Here is a 17319-nt window from a genome sequence, read left to right as displayed (position 1 = left end):
TGTGAGATCAAATATGGCAGCTTCCTTTTCTTGTCTCTCTGTCTCTTCTCTGAGTGTCCATTTATATCAGACCCAGCAAGGAGGCAGAGACTCAACCTGAGCTATACCTCACTGACATAGTCCAATCAAAAGCCCTAGATTGATCTAATCTAGTAATCTAATCAAAGGCCCTTCAACTGAATGTAATGTAATCAAAGGGTATCACCCCAGTGGAATAGATTAGTTTACAGACATAATCTTTCCTTTTTGGAATTCATAAAAATAATCTCAAACTGCTGTACCCACCTTGGTTTCTGTAAACACCAGGGTCTTGATTGAGGCAGTCTTGTCCTCCATAACCTAATATTTTTTTTGTTTTTTTGTTTTTTAATTTTTCTTTTAAGATTTTTATTTATTTATTTCTCTCCCCTCCCCCCCCCACCTCGGTTGTCTGTTCTCTGTGTCTATTTGCTGCGTCTTCTTTGTCCACTTCTGTTGTTGTCAGCAGCACCGGAATCTGTGTTTCTTTTTGTTGCGTCATCTTGTTGCATCAGTTCTCTGCGTGTGCGGCACCATTCTTGGGCAGGCTGCACTTTCTTTCGCTCTGGGAGGCTCTCCTTACGGGGCACACTCCTTGCGTGTGGGGCTCCCCTATGCGGGGGACACCCCTGCGTGGCATGGCACTCCTTGAGTGCATCAGCACTGCTAATGGGCCAGCTCCACACGGGTCAAGGAGGCCCGGGGTTTGAACCGTGGACCTCCCATGTGGTAGACAGACACCCTAACCACCAGGCCAAGTCCGCTGCCCCATAACCTAATGTTAAAATAGTTTTAGATGTTTAGTTGATAAACACAAGTGCCCAGCTTGTTTTGAAGCAAAAATGAAGCCTGAATCTGTAACCAAGTTAAGAAGTGACAAATAGGGAAGCAGATGTGGCTCAACCAGTTGGGTGACTACCTTCCACATGGGAGGTCCCGGGTTCAGGTTCTGGTGCCTCCTAAAGAAGACGAGCAGATACTGTACCCACTGCAAAGAACAGACACCTAAATGAGCAGATGCCACAAGCCAGCAGATGCTGTAGCCCACAGGTAGTAAATGTGGCTCAGGCCATTGGGCACTCACCTCCCATGTGGGAGGTCTTGGGTTGGGTTCCCAGTGCCTCCTGGAGAAGGTAAACAAACAATGAGCAGACAGATGAGAGAACCATGGGCGGGGAGGGGGGGGAGGGTGTAAATTTTAAAAATAAATAAAAGTAAACAAATCTTAAAAAAAAGAATTGACAAATAATTATAATTACTGAAAAATGAGATAAATGCTTTTTCTTTTCTAGTATATTAAGATTAGCCAAAGTTAATACCTGAAATTATTAAACTGATCTTACTTTTGTTATGGTTATTTCTAAACTAGGCTCAGTCTTGTATTTACGTACTGTTGGACGTAATTCTAGACTGGAAAAAACATAAAATAAAATAATTGAAGGAGACATCCAGAGGGAGAGGAGAAGATACTATTGGAGAAGAAATTTTTATCTCTTTCATTGCAAAATACTTAAACTTAATTTTTTCAATCCCCCCATATGCTACTCTCTTTTTTTCTGTCCTTATCCAGACACCTAGCATTCATGAGCTGCTTTGCTTCAAGGGAGAAGAGAGCATTCACTTATTCCCAAATCTTAATCTTTTTTGACTATAAAGAGAAGTACTCTCTGCCTCCAGGAAATATGGCTTCTCACATGGGCTTGTGCCTACAGATAGAACAGGAAAGTTGACACATTGAGAGGAAATACTCTCAACTAAGAAAAGGAGGAAACTTTTTTTCCACAAACCCCTGACCTTCTTTTTCCTCTTATCTTTGTCTCTAGAGCCAACATGAGCTTGGTCATGCTACAGAAGATTGTAACACCTCTTGTGCCTGAGGAAATGCCTGAAAACCTTGTAGCAGGGAGACAACACTGTTCTAATTTAGCAATTCCAGAGTTAGGAATGTCACTCTTACAGGAAAGGAGGCTTGGAATCTATTTTGTAATAGATTATAAAGTATGCCGGCACGCCTTTCTGTTTTTGCCCATTTAGGGAATGCTTCTATGGAATGTCTGCTTGGGTCAAAGTAATAAAACTCAAAAGTGTAGGTGAGGTAATTACCACTTATCTGGAAACTTCCACTGTTCACAATGAGAAGATAGAGAAAAATGCCCTGTGTGAAGATATATCTGAACTTTTAAAAATTTTTTTAAAGGAGGTATGGGGGATTGAACCCAGGACCTCGTTCATGGGAAGCAGGTGCTCAAACACTGAGCTATTCCACTGCCCAATAAAAGTTGTTTTTGTTTGTTTGTTTTGTTTTAGGAGGTACCAGGGCTGGAACCTGGGACCTTGTATATGGTAAGCAGGTGCTCAGCTATTTGAGCTACCTCTGCTCCCTATATGAGTCTTTTTGACTTTGCTTCAGATGGTTCCCACACTGCTTCATCTTCTCTTTTAGGTTTTGTAGCTCCTACCATGCTGGGAAATGTGAAGTCCTCAAGTTCTTCATTGTATTGTATATCTGTCCTTATGTATATGGAGCTAGAAAACTTTAAGTGTTTTTATACTGTATATTCCCTGAGGACTCTAAGGAATACGTTTTGGTTTCAATCAGGAGAACAGCTGCTTTGTGAAGCCAGCACAGTACTAAAGTACGTTCAAGAAGATTCATGTCAGCGTGGGATCTATGGGAGACTTGTCTGCACAGACTTCAAGATTGCTTTCTTAAGTGATGATGAATCTGCATTGGATAATGACGTATGTATGAGCTGCATTTGACTTTCAAGGGGGAACAGTGCAGTTGTGGCTCCATTGTCTTTCTTCCCAGCTTCTCAATTATTCCTTCACTCTCAACACATACAAACACAGAACAAAAGTCCTTCAAACCATTAGTACTGCTCCCATCCCCTCACGATATCCTTGTTATAGTGGAACTATTCTGAAAGTTCTCGTTTGTGTCTCGTGTCATGCTGGCTTGCATTTGACTTCATTGGTGGGTTCTGCCAACTTTAAATTTTCTTCTGTATTTCAGTGCGGTATATATATCATTCATTGGAATAATACCTTCCCTAATATACTAGTTCCCCATATTCTATACTTAGTGCTTCCTCAAATTCAGGAACTGAGTTCAATAATGAAACTGATGCTGAATGTAGCACTTATAAAAATCGTTTTAACCATTTTAAGTGAACAAGTCTTTGACGTTAAGTACCTTGACAATACTGTGTAACTCAACACTATCTATTTTCAGACTATTTTCATCATCCCAAACCAAAACTGATACTCATTTAGCAATAACTCCCCATTTCCCCCATCCCTCACCTCTGGTAACGAGCATTCTGTTTTCTGTCTCTATGAATTTGCCTATTCTAAGTATTTCATTAAGAGAAATCATAAAATAGTTGTCTTTTTGTGCCTGGCTTATCTCACTCAATATAAAATCTTCAAGGTTCATCCATGTTATAGTGTGTACCAACACTTCAGTTCTTTATATGGCTGAACAATGTTCCATTGTATAGATATACCACATTTTGTTTATTCATTCATCTGTTGATGGACACTTGACTTGCTTCCACCTTTTGGCTATTGTGAATATTGCTGCTGTGAACATCCATGTATGAATATCTAAATCCCTGCTTTCACTTCTTTTGGATATATACTTAGGAGTGGAATTGCTGGGTCATATGGTAATTCTACGTTTAACTGTGTTTATGCCTAACTGTTTTCCACAGTGGCTCCACCATTTTACATTCCCACCAACAATGTATGAATGTTCCTATTTTTCTGCATCCTCACCAACACTGTTATTTTCAGTTTTTTAAATAACGGCCATCCTATTGGGTGTGAAGAGGTACCTCAGTGTACTTTTAATTTGCATTTTTTAATGGCTAATGATGTAGAACATCTTTAAATGTACTTTTTGACCATTTGAATAGCTTCTTTGGAGAAGTATCTAGTCACATTGTTGGGCCATTTTTTAATTGGGTTGTCTTTTTGTTGTTGAGTTGTAAGAGTTTCCTTTGTATTCTGGATATTGAATCCTTATAAGATGTGTGGTTTCCAAATATTTTCCCCCATTCCATAGGTTGTCTTCACTTTCTTGATAATGTTCTTTGATGCGTAAAAATTTTTAATTTTGACAAAGTTCTATTTATTTTGTCTTTTGTTGCATATGCTTTTGTTATAAAGTATAAGAAACCATTGCCTAGAACTTATATGTTTCTAGGAATTTGTCCATTTTCTAATTAGTTCATTGGCATATAATTGTTCATAATCTCCCCGCTTTTTTTTTTTTTTTTTTGAGGTACCCAGGACCTCATATGTGGAAAGCTGGCACTCAACAGCTGAGCCACATCGGCTTCCCTGAGTTGGTTTTATCATTTGTTTTGCTTTGTTGGTTGTTTTTGTTTTTTCAGGAGGAACCGGGAACCAAACCTGGGACCTCCTATGTGGGAGGCGGGCGTGCAAGTGCTTGAGCCACATCTGCTTCTGTTGTACCTTCTTACAATCCTTTTATTTCTCTAAGATCAGTAGTAATGTCCCAACTTTCCTGATTTATCATTTGTATCCTGTCTCAATCTTTTTCTTTGTCAGTCTAGCTAAAGGTTTGTTGATTTTATTGATCTTTTCAAATAATCAACTTTTGGTCTTGTTGATTCACTATTGCTTTTCTAGCCTGTATTTCATTTATCTTTACTATTTCTTTCTTTCTACTAAGACTGGGTTGAGTTTGCTTTTCTTGTTCTAGTTTCTTTAGGTATAAAGTTAACTTGCTGATTTTTTATTTTTCTTATTTTTTAATGTAGACATTTAGAGGTATAAGTTTCCCTCTAAGTCCTGCCTTCACTGCATGCCATAAGTTTTGGTATATTGTGTTTTGTGTTTTCATTCATCTCAAGATATTTCCTAATTTCCCTTGTGATTTCTTCTTTGACCCTTCATTGTTTAATAGTGTTTTGTTTAATTCCCACATATTTGTAAATTTCCCTGTTTTCCTTTTATTGAGTTCTAACTTTGTTCTCTTGTGATCTGAGAAGATACTTTGTATGATTGCAGTATTTTAAAATTTATTAGAATTTGACTGTGGCCTAACCTAGGGTCCATCCTAGAAAACTTTCCATGTGTACTTGAGAAGAATGTGTATTCTGCTATTCTTGAGTGGAGTATTCGATATATGTCCATTAGGTCTACTTGGTTAACGGTGTTGTTGAAGTAATCTATTTCCTTATTGATCTTCTGTTTAGATGTTCTATCGGTCATTGAAAGTGATGCCCCAGGGTGGAGGGGAGATGTACCCACAGCATGGAGGGTAAAATTCACTGATCTTTACTACAATTTACTGTCCTCTTTGTCCAGTTCTTCCCTGGATGCTGTACCGCATTCCACTGGACTCCAGAGTTTCAAAATAGTTGATTCAGATAGTTCTTGCCAGTTCAGTATTCATTTTGGTAGAGGGATTGATTCCTGGAGTTTCCTACTCTATCTTCCCACAATCCTCTCTACCTTTGCAGCTTGCTTATTTATTTTATTTTATTTTTATTTTATTTTATTTTGTATCAAGGATCAAACCTGGGACCTCATACATGGGAAGTAGGCACTCAACCACTTGAGCTACATCCTCTCCCTTACACCCTTCTTCTTAAACTCAACTCCATTGTTTTCTCAGAGTATGGTCTTTTGAGCTGCTGTCCACTGTAAGGGCTTGGCTTATAGTCCTGAACAAAGACAGCATTTACTAGGAGCTAAAATCACCCAGTGTTTTCTTTCTAAAACTGGCTTCAGGTGGCTCTGTTGATCACCTATTTGCATTTGTTTGAAGAAATGTTAACCTGCATCTAATTTCCCAGTACCTCTTAAACTGATTGTGCAGAGTAGGTTTGCCAGGGAGAGCCCAGAAATGGCATGTTTTGCCCGGATTTGAAAAATGAATGCTCACTGTCTTTTCTCTCCTACTTAAACTGCCTTCTCTCAGGGATATGACTACTTTTCCCCATTTTTCTTTATATGCAAGTAGAGAGTAATGAAAGGAATCTCAGCTGTTTTTTTTTTTCTTTTAATCTTAGGAAACTCAATTTAAGAATAAAGTTATAGGAGAAAATGACATTACACTCCACTGTATTGATCAGATTTATGGAGGTAAGTGTCTTCCTTTGGGTTGTTGCCAGCATTTGAAAGTATAGCTGATAATGATGATGATATTTTTACAATTCTTTATAGTTTACTGAAATTATTTTCACATATATTACGTCGTTTAATACAGTTTTATGGATAAGAAAATTGGGAAGTAAAGCGACTCGTTTGCAGTCACTTAATGAAAAGTCTGTTGTATTGTACGAGGATGTCTTTTCTACTGACTAAATAAGTCTCTCCTGCCACACCTCTCTCTCTTCCACCTTTTTTTTTATTTAGGGCTTTTTCAGAAAGTAGACATTTATAATCATCTCAACACTAGTAAGGGCCGAGTGGTTCCAAACTCGGAGTGACAGAAGTCCAGGAGGGGTCCTAGCCATAATAAGCCCAGGAGTTGGCTGTCCAAGCAAAGCATGTCCTGGTGATCTCCCTTCCATCTTTTGTAACTTCAGATTCAGATTGGCAAAGTCAGTTCTGCCAACAAAGCCAGTCCGTCTTGTTGGTCTTGTGCGTAGTCCAAAGGAATGTAGCACTTTAACTGCTCTGAGAGAGTCAGGGCCCTTGCTAGGTGGGGATGGGCTCCTGCTGACAGCTATGTAAAGGTATATGATGGTACCATTCCTCTTACTTTTTAGAAGGTAACAGTTACCCTTGTTTTTAACTTGTTGTCTTATACCGTAATTTCCTTTCCTGATTTCATTGTTGATCTGTAGTGTTTGATGAGAAAAAAAAAACTCTTTTTGGACAACTGAAGAAATATCCTGAGAAACTCATCATCCACTGCAAAGACTTCCGAGTATTCCACTTTTGTCTGAGGTACACAAAGGAGGAGGAAGTCAAAAGGGTAACTACTTGCATGTGTTTTTAGGTTTTATTTCCTATCCATTTTTCCCCACTAACCCTAGTTTTTGCTTACATTACACAGAAGAGGAGGGGGAGCCTTTCACTCTGTAAAGTTAAAGTTGGTTTTAATCCCATATGCTTTGATTAGACTATGAGCATTAATTTGGTAAAGCATGCCTATGTATTATCTTAGTATATACTACTTTTGCTCCTTTGGTTCATAATATTGTTATTCCTGGAGCCTCTAAAGAGTCGAAGGTGGAAAACCAAAGTTGGGAGGCGGTAGGAGAAAGGGAAGAATCGGGAGACCAGAAGTAACCTTCTTCCTCCACTTTTCTTTTTTTCCTTCCCCTGCCCTACTGTTATTGCTGTCTGTGTCTATTTGCTGTGTGATCTTCTGTCTCTGTTTCTCTTTTTGTCTTCTCTTCTCATCTCTCTCCTCTAGGATTCACCAGGATTCAATCCTGGGGGCCTCTGATGTGGAGAGAGGTTCCCTGTCAATTGCGCCACCTTAGTTTCTGGTCTTTGCTCTGCTTCACCTTGACTTTCCCCTTTGTCTCTCTTTTGTTGTGTCATCATCTTGCTGCATGACTCACTTGAACGGGCACTGATTCACCACACGGGCATTCAGCTTGCCATGCGGGCAACTGGCTCACCATGCAGGCACTGATGTGGCACTCGGCTCGCCACGTGGGCACTCACACAGGCACTTGGCTCACTGTGTGGGCACTCGTGTGGGCACTGAGCTCACCACATAGGCACTTGGCTTGCTGTGCAGGCACCCATGTGGGCACTTGGTTTGCTGTGCAGGTACTTGGTTCACTGCGTGGGCACTTGGCTCACTGTGTGAGCACTCGGCTTGCCACGTGAACACTGGCTTGCTGCGCAGGCATGCTTTCTCTTCTTTTTCACCAGGAGGCCCCAGGGATTGAGCCCAGGTCCTCCCATACGGTAGGCAGAGGCCTTATCACTTGAGTCCCATCTGCTTCCCCTTCCTCCATTTCTGACAGCCTTTCCAAAAGAGTATAGCAGTGACCCCCAAATCCTATGAATAAATGAGTTTACATCTGGCAATAATAGTTGTGTGTAGCAGTATGAGGTTTACCCAGGTCAGATGAGCTAAGTTAAATCATCAAATAAGGCTGGTGCTTTCGGAGAGTAAGTAAACTTAATCTCCAGTGCCAGAGCAAATTGAGATTTATAACTGGGTGAATTCAGAAAGTGACTTTACCAATTTGATGCACATCTAACTTCCAAGATTTCTGTTATCAAAGTCTCAAACTTGCCCTATTCCAAGGTAAATACATCAAGGGAAACCTAGCAAGAGGCCAGTTTATGTATATTGTCTTTGGCCACATTGAGTTATACATACTTACAAGTAACCCCTTGATTTTCTTTTACATAGTATAGTAGGTGAGTTAAAATTATAAACATGACTCATATATATTTTGAGCAGGAAAAGAGGTGGTGTAGATATGGAAAGTTCCCTGAGAAGCCAGAAACTTCATTTTAGACAACAGTTTCAATCATCTATCTAAACATACTTCTATTTGGAACTTCAAACAAAAAGCACAAGAGCTTGATTTCTTAATCTCTGGAAAAAGGTCCTAAAAGGTCATAACAAATGGATCAGAATAGTTGAGTATGTTGGTTACTATTTGATATTGGCAATAAGTCTTTGACATGTCAGATTTTCGGAGTATCTGACTTACTATAACACTTAAGACTTTTAATTTTGGTACCTTATTGCTGAGGAATCATTAAGTTTTAAAAATTTCCCTAGAAATCCAAAGCTCTTAGAAAACCTGACAAAGTGGTTTGCATTCTCTTGATTTCGCATTCTTCCGTGAGCTAAATTCATAGATACAGACCTTAACAAGAGTTAACCTATTGTCCAAAGGAACTGTATTCGCATGCCTGAAAACATAGGCAGCTTTGCTCGTTTAGTGTTTACCTATTAAAATCATGACTGTATCAGGTCTTTGGGACTTAATTAATAAGTTTATCTCGGTTGGTTCTTTTCTAGATTGTCAGTGGCATAATTCATCATACCCAAGCTCCTAAACTACTTAAACGTTTGTTCCTTTTTTCCTATGCAACTGCTGCACAAAACAGTATAGGTAAGTGTCTTCTGGGTTTTAATTTGAGGGTAGGCAGAACCCTCAAAATTCCTACCTGAAACTAGTTGGAGAAAACCCATTCATGGGTTGTTTTTTTCCCTCCTCTCTAGCAATTGGTCATCTCTAGCTTGGATGGTTCACTTAGAAGGTTTCTATTTTTTTTCCTGTGATCTTTGTTTTTTGCATCTGTCCTTTAGATTTGTTTGCTTGGTTTTACAAAGGTTTGTTTTTTTGTTTGTTCGTTTGTTTGTTTAAGTTGCTTCTTATGAAAGATAATATCAACATATTATATCTGGGAATGCCAGACTATAGAGTAACAATATTGAGACAAGTTTAAAATAACTGTTTGTCCCTGGTTTCTTTTTTTCTACTTAAATACACTTGATTTCATTTCATAAGACTCTAGAGAATGTTTTGCATTCTAGAAAGTTTTTAAACAACCAGAGCATGCTTTATAGCAAATAATGAGGGTGGGGTGGAATGGAACAGTTGTAGTTAAGAAAACACATCAGAAAATTAGTTTGCTAAGCGAAAACTCAAGTTTTCCAAATGTTTTCATTCAGTTCCCTGTAAAAGGGAAAACTCTTTTAAGTAAGAAACTTTAGTCATCTGTATTAGCTGTTAATACCTAGCATTGTACAGTGTTTTCACAGATATCCGTCTTTTCCTTTTCTATTTCTTTCTCCTGATTGCTTGTCCCCTGAGTGTGTTCACGTGCTTTTGTCCATTACTATTAACATTTAGAGACCCTGTGTGCCGTTTGCTTTTTGTCAAGGAAGCGCTGTAAATTTCAAAAGCATGTATGAGGCTTTCTATAATGCAGAGTTGCTTTTCACTAATTGCTCATATATAAATTTTCACTAAAATTTACTGAAAGCTTGCTGTGGGCCAGGCACTGTGGGGGTATGGATGTGAACAAGACTAAATCCTTACCCTTAAACAGCAAGAAGTTAAACAAGAGAGGCAGCTGAATGATGTGTCTTCTGATGGAAGGCTGTTGAAGCAGAAAGAAGGTACCTAACCATGTTGGAGAGGGAAGACTATCTGAGAGAGAAGCCTGTGCCTAAACTGATGGTAGAAGGATTTCAGGGTATCTGGTAGGCAAAGAGGAGTATTTTAGGTAGAGAGATTAGTGTGTGGAAAGATACAGATATTTCAGAGAGCATATTGCCTTTTGGGAACTTTGTGCTTTAGTAGAAAAAGGTGAGTTTTAGGGTCTGTCCCATCTGAGTTCAAATCCTTGTCCAGGTGCTTAGTAGCTTTGTGTTCCTGGGGATTACACTTAACTCTTAGGGTTTCATTTTTTTCATTTTAAAAACAGCAGTGTTAATGCTACCTGGAAGTGTTAGGAGGAGGATTATAACTTACTAAATGCATAGCATATAGGGTGCAGTTATTAAATGATCATAATATTAATAGTCTAATATGGTTAGGCAACAGGGTGTAATTGGAAGGGATATCATAGGGGTGAGAATGAAGAGGTAGGTAGGGCTGGTAAGGAAGGCCTTTTTGTCACACTAAGGTGATGGCGTTAGTGAAAGGCTAAGAGTCATGGTGACAGCATCAGTAAAAGCTAAGAGTCAAAGCACTATATAAAATGGCTGTGAGTTAAGTAAGAGTAATGGGAAAGAAATGACCCAGGGCTTTAGCTACCAGAGTGAGGAGAAAAGAGAAAAGACAGACTCAAGATTTAGAAGGTGGAATTAATGGAAGTTGGTATTTGGGAATGGGATGCAGGGTATTGCCATGTATTACTTTAGTGGTTTTGAAAAGATTATTTTATAAAAAGATTAAGGAGACTATAAGGATGACTTCCATGTTTTTGGTTTGTTAATTGGGTTCATGGTGGTACTATTTACTCATGGAATATTAGAAGGAGGAACTTTGGAAGCAGGGAGACATATGAAGTTCCTTTTTGAACATTTGAGGTATTTGTGAAATATTCAGATGTCTAGCTAGATTGGATCAAGAAAGAAAGATTTTGGGCAGCAGACTTAGCCCAGTGGTTAGGGCATCTGTCTACTACATGGGAGGTCCGTGGTTCAGACCCCGGGCCTCCTTGACCCGTGTGGAGCTGGCTCATTGCAGTGCTGATGCGTGCAAGAAGTGCCGTGCCATGCAGGGGTGTGTCCCCCGCGTAGGGGAGCCCCACGTTCAAGGAGTGTGCCCCGTAAGGAGAGCCGCCCAGTGCCAAAGAAAGTGCAGCCTGCCCAGGAATGGTGCTGCACACACAGAGAACTGACTCAACAAGATGACGCAACAAAAAGAAACACAGATTCCCGTGCTGCTGACAACAACAGAAGTGAACAAAGAAGAAGATGCAGCGAATAGGCACAGAGAACAGACAATCGGGGGGGGGAGGGGAGAAAAATAAATAAGTCTTTAAAATAAAAAAAGAAGGAAAGCTTTTGAAGTACTCGTATAAATAACAGTGCAGTTCTATAATCTAGAAATTGCAGATATAAAAAGTCAGTTTAAGGTTATAATTTCAGTTATTAGTTATTTCTCTCCCTTTTCCCTTCTTTATTTGGATAAAATGAGATCTTAGAAATTTTTAAAGAGCTAAATTAAACCAGGAGAAACAACAAATGATCTATGCATATCTTGGGTAAAACCTGGTAACTAACCTGTACCAGCAGTTAATGTATTTGTCAAGAAAGAGTATGTAGGGAAGTAGATGTGGCTCAAGCAGTTGGGTGCCTGCCTACCACACAGGAGGTCCCAGGTTTGGTTGCCAGTGCCTTCTAAAGAAGATGAGCAAGACAGTGAGCTGATGCAATGGGTTGGTGCTGCGAGCTGATGCAACAAGATGACGCAAGAAGAGACACAAAGAGGAAACACAGTGAGAGACACAGTAAGTGGGAGCAGAGGTGGCTTAAGCTGGGCCCCTCCCTCCCATATGGGAGGTCCTGGGTTCAGTTCCAGGTGCTTCCTAAAGAAGAGGATGAACACACAAAGAACAGACACAGAAAGCAGGCAGCAAGCACAAACAGCAAGGGGGGAGAAATAAAATAAATCTTAAAAAAAAAAAGTTAATGTATATTAAATCTGCAGTATAGTAGAAAATTAAATTTAAAAAAAAGAGAGTGTGTAGACTGGGCTTCTTAACCTTTTTTGTTCCATGGACCCCTTTGCTAGTCAGGTGAAATGAATACTAATGTACTTTATTTATTACATACATTCATCAGGGAAGGAAATGCTAGATGTCAGTTAGTGGTCAGAGAAAATAAAGATAATAACTTGACTTATTTCAATTCAAGCTCACGGACCCCCTGAAATATTTATAAGAATCCCTTGGGGGTCCATGGATCCCTGGTTAAGAACCCCTGGTGTAGACTGAGAGGAAACACATTTCAGGACAGGTAGAAAAAGAGAACCTTGAGAAGATGGGTTTAGAGATGTAGAAGGAAAGCCAGGAGGGAACAGAAAGGTTCAAAGAGGAGAGGGTGTTCAGCTGAGTCACAGCCTGCAAAGTCAATAACATCATGATTCAGTAGAGACCCTTGGATTTGGCAATTAGCCTTCAGCAAGACCTGTTTCATTGGACTGGGAGTCTGGTGGGAGGCAAATCAGATTGAAGTGAATTGAGAAGTAAATGGGAAGTTAAGAAGTAGGAACAGCTAACATAGACTCTGTTTTCGAGAAGTTTGGTTGTGGAAGAAAGAAGAGCCAGAAGGGAGTCACAGCTGCAGGCCTTGGTGCCGTAACTTGTAAGGTAAAGGGCTTGGACTGGAGTATCCATAAGTTCAATCCAGCCATAAAAAAGCTGTGATAGTTTGAATAAGCTTCTGTTACAGAATGGGGTATCCTGGTTAATAGGGAATATAACCACACATTATTCAGGGTGGGTTATGTTCAGGGAATTACATTAATATAAAATACAGTGAGCACTAATATTAAGCTGAACATGAAATTTGTTCCTTAATTCAGTAAGTTCATATTTGCTAATGACTGAGATCTTTTTACTGTATATGTGTGTTCAAGTGCTGATTAACTGGGTTTTTGCAATACTTGATATACAAATATGATTTCTTTGTTGCATATAGGTTATATAAACATTTTTTGGGTTTACATTTGAGAAATTATGCTCTATCTTTAAGAATTCTGCCTTTTCCTTATTTCCTGCTTCTTGGTCTGGACTCATTGTCAGACTTTATCTCAGCTTGCTAACATATGTTGGTCAGGCTGCCAGAACTCTTACCTTGATTGACCCTGACATTTTTATTACTTTGTGGTGGTTTTTTGGTGCCAGAAGGCCCAGTATATGTAGCATCTTTTATTCTATTTTAATTCCATCCTCCCTCTCTTCTGCTCTTTCTAACCCCCCTTTTTTTTGAGAAGTAAAGGTTATGGCTGATAGATGCTAACTGACCAGTTAGCTTTTTCATTGAGCAGAGGTTTCTGGAGGTGGATGCTTTACAATCTGACGTCATCTTTATTCCCTGGCTTGATGATTACAAATCGTTCTGGCCGTAAGGTCCTAAATGTTTATGACATGGGTTTTTATGGAAGGGCCTGCCTGTATTCCTAAGGGAGTTGGCCCACTGTGCTTGAAATTGGATGTTATTATTTATGTCTACAGGGAAACTATTTTTCTGTGTATTTAGTACTTTATGGAAATTTCATTTATAGATCCCTGGATTTGAATTCCATTTGTGCCATTGACCACCTCTATGACCTTGGGCAAGTTACTTAATGTTTCTGTGCCACATCTGTGAAATGGAGAAAACAATATTATCTACCCTATAGGGTTTTAAGAATTGAGTTAATAAAATCTAATATGCTTAGAATAGTGTCTGGCCATAAAAAATGCTATATAAACATTATTGCTATCATTATTCTTATTATCATTTATGCTGTGATCTGGTTTTATTAAAAGGAGCAGTTGGGAATTGTATCAAACACTTTGTTTTTCCAGAAGGCTTAGCTTTTTAGATAATGCAAAGGCTTGAATTAACTGGGTTATGATAAAGTTTGTGTCAATACCTAAGACTATTTTGATGCATGTCACCCCAGCAGGTAGTGCTTTGGCTTGGGAGATGGCCAAGGATAGTTCTGGTGAGCCACAGGGTGCTGCTCCTGCACATTTCCTCCTGGCAGATAGGGGAGGGCTGGGGTAGGGGCAGGAGCATCTCACACCATAATGTGGCCTTTGGCTAGTAGCCCTGACCCTCACTGTGGCTGTCTAATTTGTTTATGGCTTTCAGAAACCAGGTGTTTCACTGGAAAGTCCCTTTGTTGGCAGTGCATCTTCAAATTAAAGGAGGATTTATATTCTAGAATGTCACATGCTATTCAAATGTTTGCCATCTTATGCACATATTGGTAGAGCTAAAAATATTTTATTATTTTAGCATTTGTGCCAAGCCTGTCTTAGTGCTTCATAGGATTTTGTCTGTGTTATATAAATTATTGCATGGTCAGATGACTGAAAGTGCAGCTATAAATTGCTTTTGCAAGAAATGGAACAAGAACAACTTCTTTCCTACAATATAAAAAGACAGAGCCTAAGTTGTGATTGTGAATTAATGGAAAAAATGGAACAGTCATTAAGCAGTGAATTCATTCTGCTTGGATAAAAATGGGCTTTTGTGGAGGAAGTTGGGGCTGGAGGGATCCACTTTCACATAATTAAAATACCAGTGCCTCATGAAAATATTTCATTGTCTTTTTAATTTGTTAGTCACAGATGCCAAGAACCACACTGTAATGTTTGACACACTTAAGGACTGGTGTTGGGAATTAGAGCGGACCAAAGGCAACGTGAAGTACAAGGCAGTGAGTGTCAATGAAGGCTATACAGTTTGTGAAAGGTAATCGATTCAAAGCTTTCAATACTGCGCTTTTTTTTTTACAGCTTTATTTAGATAATACTCAGTTGCCATATAATTTACCCATTTAAAGTCTACAGTGTTTCTTAGTATATGCAAGGGTTGTGCAACCATCACCATAGTTAATTTTTGAATATTTTTATCACCCCAAAAATAAACCCCATACTGACTGATAGTCACTCCCCATTGTCCCATAAGACTCCCTGAAGCCCCCCTAGGCAGTCATTAATCTGCTTTCTGTCTCTACACATTTGCTTGTTCTGGGGAACCATAAAATGTCATTGTTAATGATTGGCTTCTTTTACTTAGCATAATGTTTTCAAGATTCATTCATGTCACAGCACATATCAGAACTTTACTTTTTTTTCTTCCCAATTGCCGAATAATATTCTATTGTGTGGGTATAGCACATTTTATTTACTCTCTCGTCAATTGATGGACATTTGGGTTGTTTTTACTTTTTGACTATTATGAATATTGCTGCTATGTATGTTTATAGCTTTATTTCAAATTCAAAAAAGTGAAATAACAGAAAAAGGCAACTCAAGAAGTTATGAAGGGAAACGGACTTTGGCCCAGTGGTTAGGGCGTCCGTCTACCATATGGGAGGTCCGCGGTTCAAACCCCGGGCCTCCTTGACCCGTGTGGAGCTGGCCATGCGCAGTGCTGATGAGCGCAAGGAGTGCCGCGCCACGCAAGGGTGTCCCCCGCGTGGGGGAGCCCCACTCGCAAGGAGTGCGCCCGTGAGGAAAGCCGCCCAGCGTGAAAAGAAAGAGCAGCCTGCCCAGGAATGGCGCCGCCCACACTTCCCGTGCCACTGACGACAACAGAAGCGGACAAAGAAACAAGACGCAGCAAATAGACACCAAGAACAGACAACCAGGGGAGGGGGGGAAATTAAATAAATAAATAAATCTTTAAAAAAAAAAAAAAAAAAAAAAAAGAAGTTATGAAAGCATTTCCCCTAATAAGTTCTGTCCAAACAAGTTTATCACATCTAATTTCAAGTAACTCAGTTGTTCCTCTAGTGTTCAGAAAGATACACAGATGAGCACAGGTTAGTTAAATGACATAGTCAAGGTCTCCTGATTATTGGGAAAAAATAAAAAAGAGAAAAAAATGCTTAATCATATTCATATCTCACAAAACCAAACCTTGTATTATTTTTTTTCCTTTAGCATTAATATAATACCAACTTTACTTTTGCTACAAAAATTTACAGTGTTGTTGTTAACTGTAGTCTATAAATCGTATTAGTTATGTTTTTCCCATGTTTATCACAGCTTTTTATTTATTTACTTACTTATTTTTTTCTTCCCCTGCCCTTGCCCTGCTGTTTTTGCTGTCTGTGTCCATTCGCCATGTGATCTTCTGTATCTGTTTCTCTTTTTGTCTTCTCTTCTCGTCTTTCTCCTCTAGGATTCACTGGGATTTGATCCTGGGGATCTCTGATGTGAAGAGAGGTTCCCTGTCAATTGTTCCACCTCAGTTCGTGGTCTCTGCTGCACCTCCTTGACGCTCCCCTTCGTCTCTCTTTTGTTGCATCATCATCTTGCTGCGTGACTCCTTGCGCAGGCACTGGCCCGCTGCGCAGGCTCTCAGCTTGCCACATGGGTGGCTTACCATGTAGCACTTACACAGGCACTTGACTTGCCATGAGGGCACTTAGCTCACCATGCAGACACTTGCATGGGCACTCGGCTTACCACGTGAGCACTCAGTTTGCTGCGCAGGCACTCGGCTCACTGCGGGTGCACTTGGCTTGCCACACAGGCATGCTTTCTCTTCTTTTTTACCAGGAGGCCCCAAGGATTGATCCCAGGTCCTCCCATATGGTAGGCAGAGGCCTTATCATTTGAGCCACATGTACTTCCCTCATCACATTCTTAACACCTTGTAGTAGAACATTCCTGTATTATATTATTTATCCTCATCTACTGCCAAAAATCAATGTTACACATTCCCTATATTACCCTCCAGCTAACATTAATCACTCTGCACTACTTGTTTCAGCCACCATCACATCCATAAACCAACAGTGTTTGTTATATTCATTATAATATGTTACCATCAAGGCACTCCATTACCACATATTTACATTTACTTGTACATTAAACTTTGTGTATTACATTGTGTATAAGGTTTAAGTGGACATATAGTTTCATTCTTCTTGGGCATATAACCTAGGAGTGGAATTGGTGGGTCATATGGTAACTCAGTTGTTAACCACTTGAGGAACCATTGAGCAGCTGCATCATTTACATTTCCGCCAGCACTGTATGAGGATTCCAGTTTCTCCACATCAGTACTATGCTCTTTTCTTCATGTGGTTTTGATCTATGATCTAGTGTCTTTTCCTTTGAACCTGAAGAACTCCCTTTAGCATTTCTTAT

General features: G+C 39.6%; 1 protein-coding gene across 1 annotated transcript in view; it reads left to right on the top strand.

The window, feature by feature from the left end:
- MTMR12 (myotubularin related protein 12) overlaps positions 1 to 17319 on the top strand; it is a 101405-nt gene that overhangs the window by 32319 nt on the left and 51767 nt on the right. Inside the window, exons 3-7 of the mRNA XM_058307541.2 lie at positions 2618 to 2760; positions 6066 to 6138; positions 6846 to 6976; positions 9002 to 9095; positions 14779 to 14908. Of these exons, the coding sequence (XP_058163524.1) occupies positions 2618 to 2760; positions 6066 to 6138; positions 6846 to 6976; positions 9002 to 9095; positions 14779 to 14908 (571 nt within the window). The remainder of the gene's footprint in view (positions 1 to 2617; positions 2761 to 6065; positions 6139 to 6845; positions 6977 to 9001; positions 9096 to 14778; positions 14909 to 17319) is intronic.

The sequence above is a fragment of the Dasypus novemcinctus genome, chromosome 2, assembly GCF_030445035.2.
Source record: "Dasypus novemcinctus isolate mDasNov1 chromosome 2, mDasNov1.1.hap2, whole genome shotgun sequence".
Classification (NCBI taxonomy): Eukaryota; Metazoa; Chordata; class Mammalia; order Cingulata; family Dasypodidae; genus Dasypus; species Dasypus novemcinctus.
This window is presented reverse-complemented; position numbering and strand designations above follow the sequence as displayed.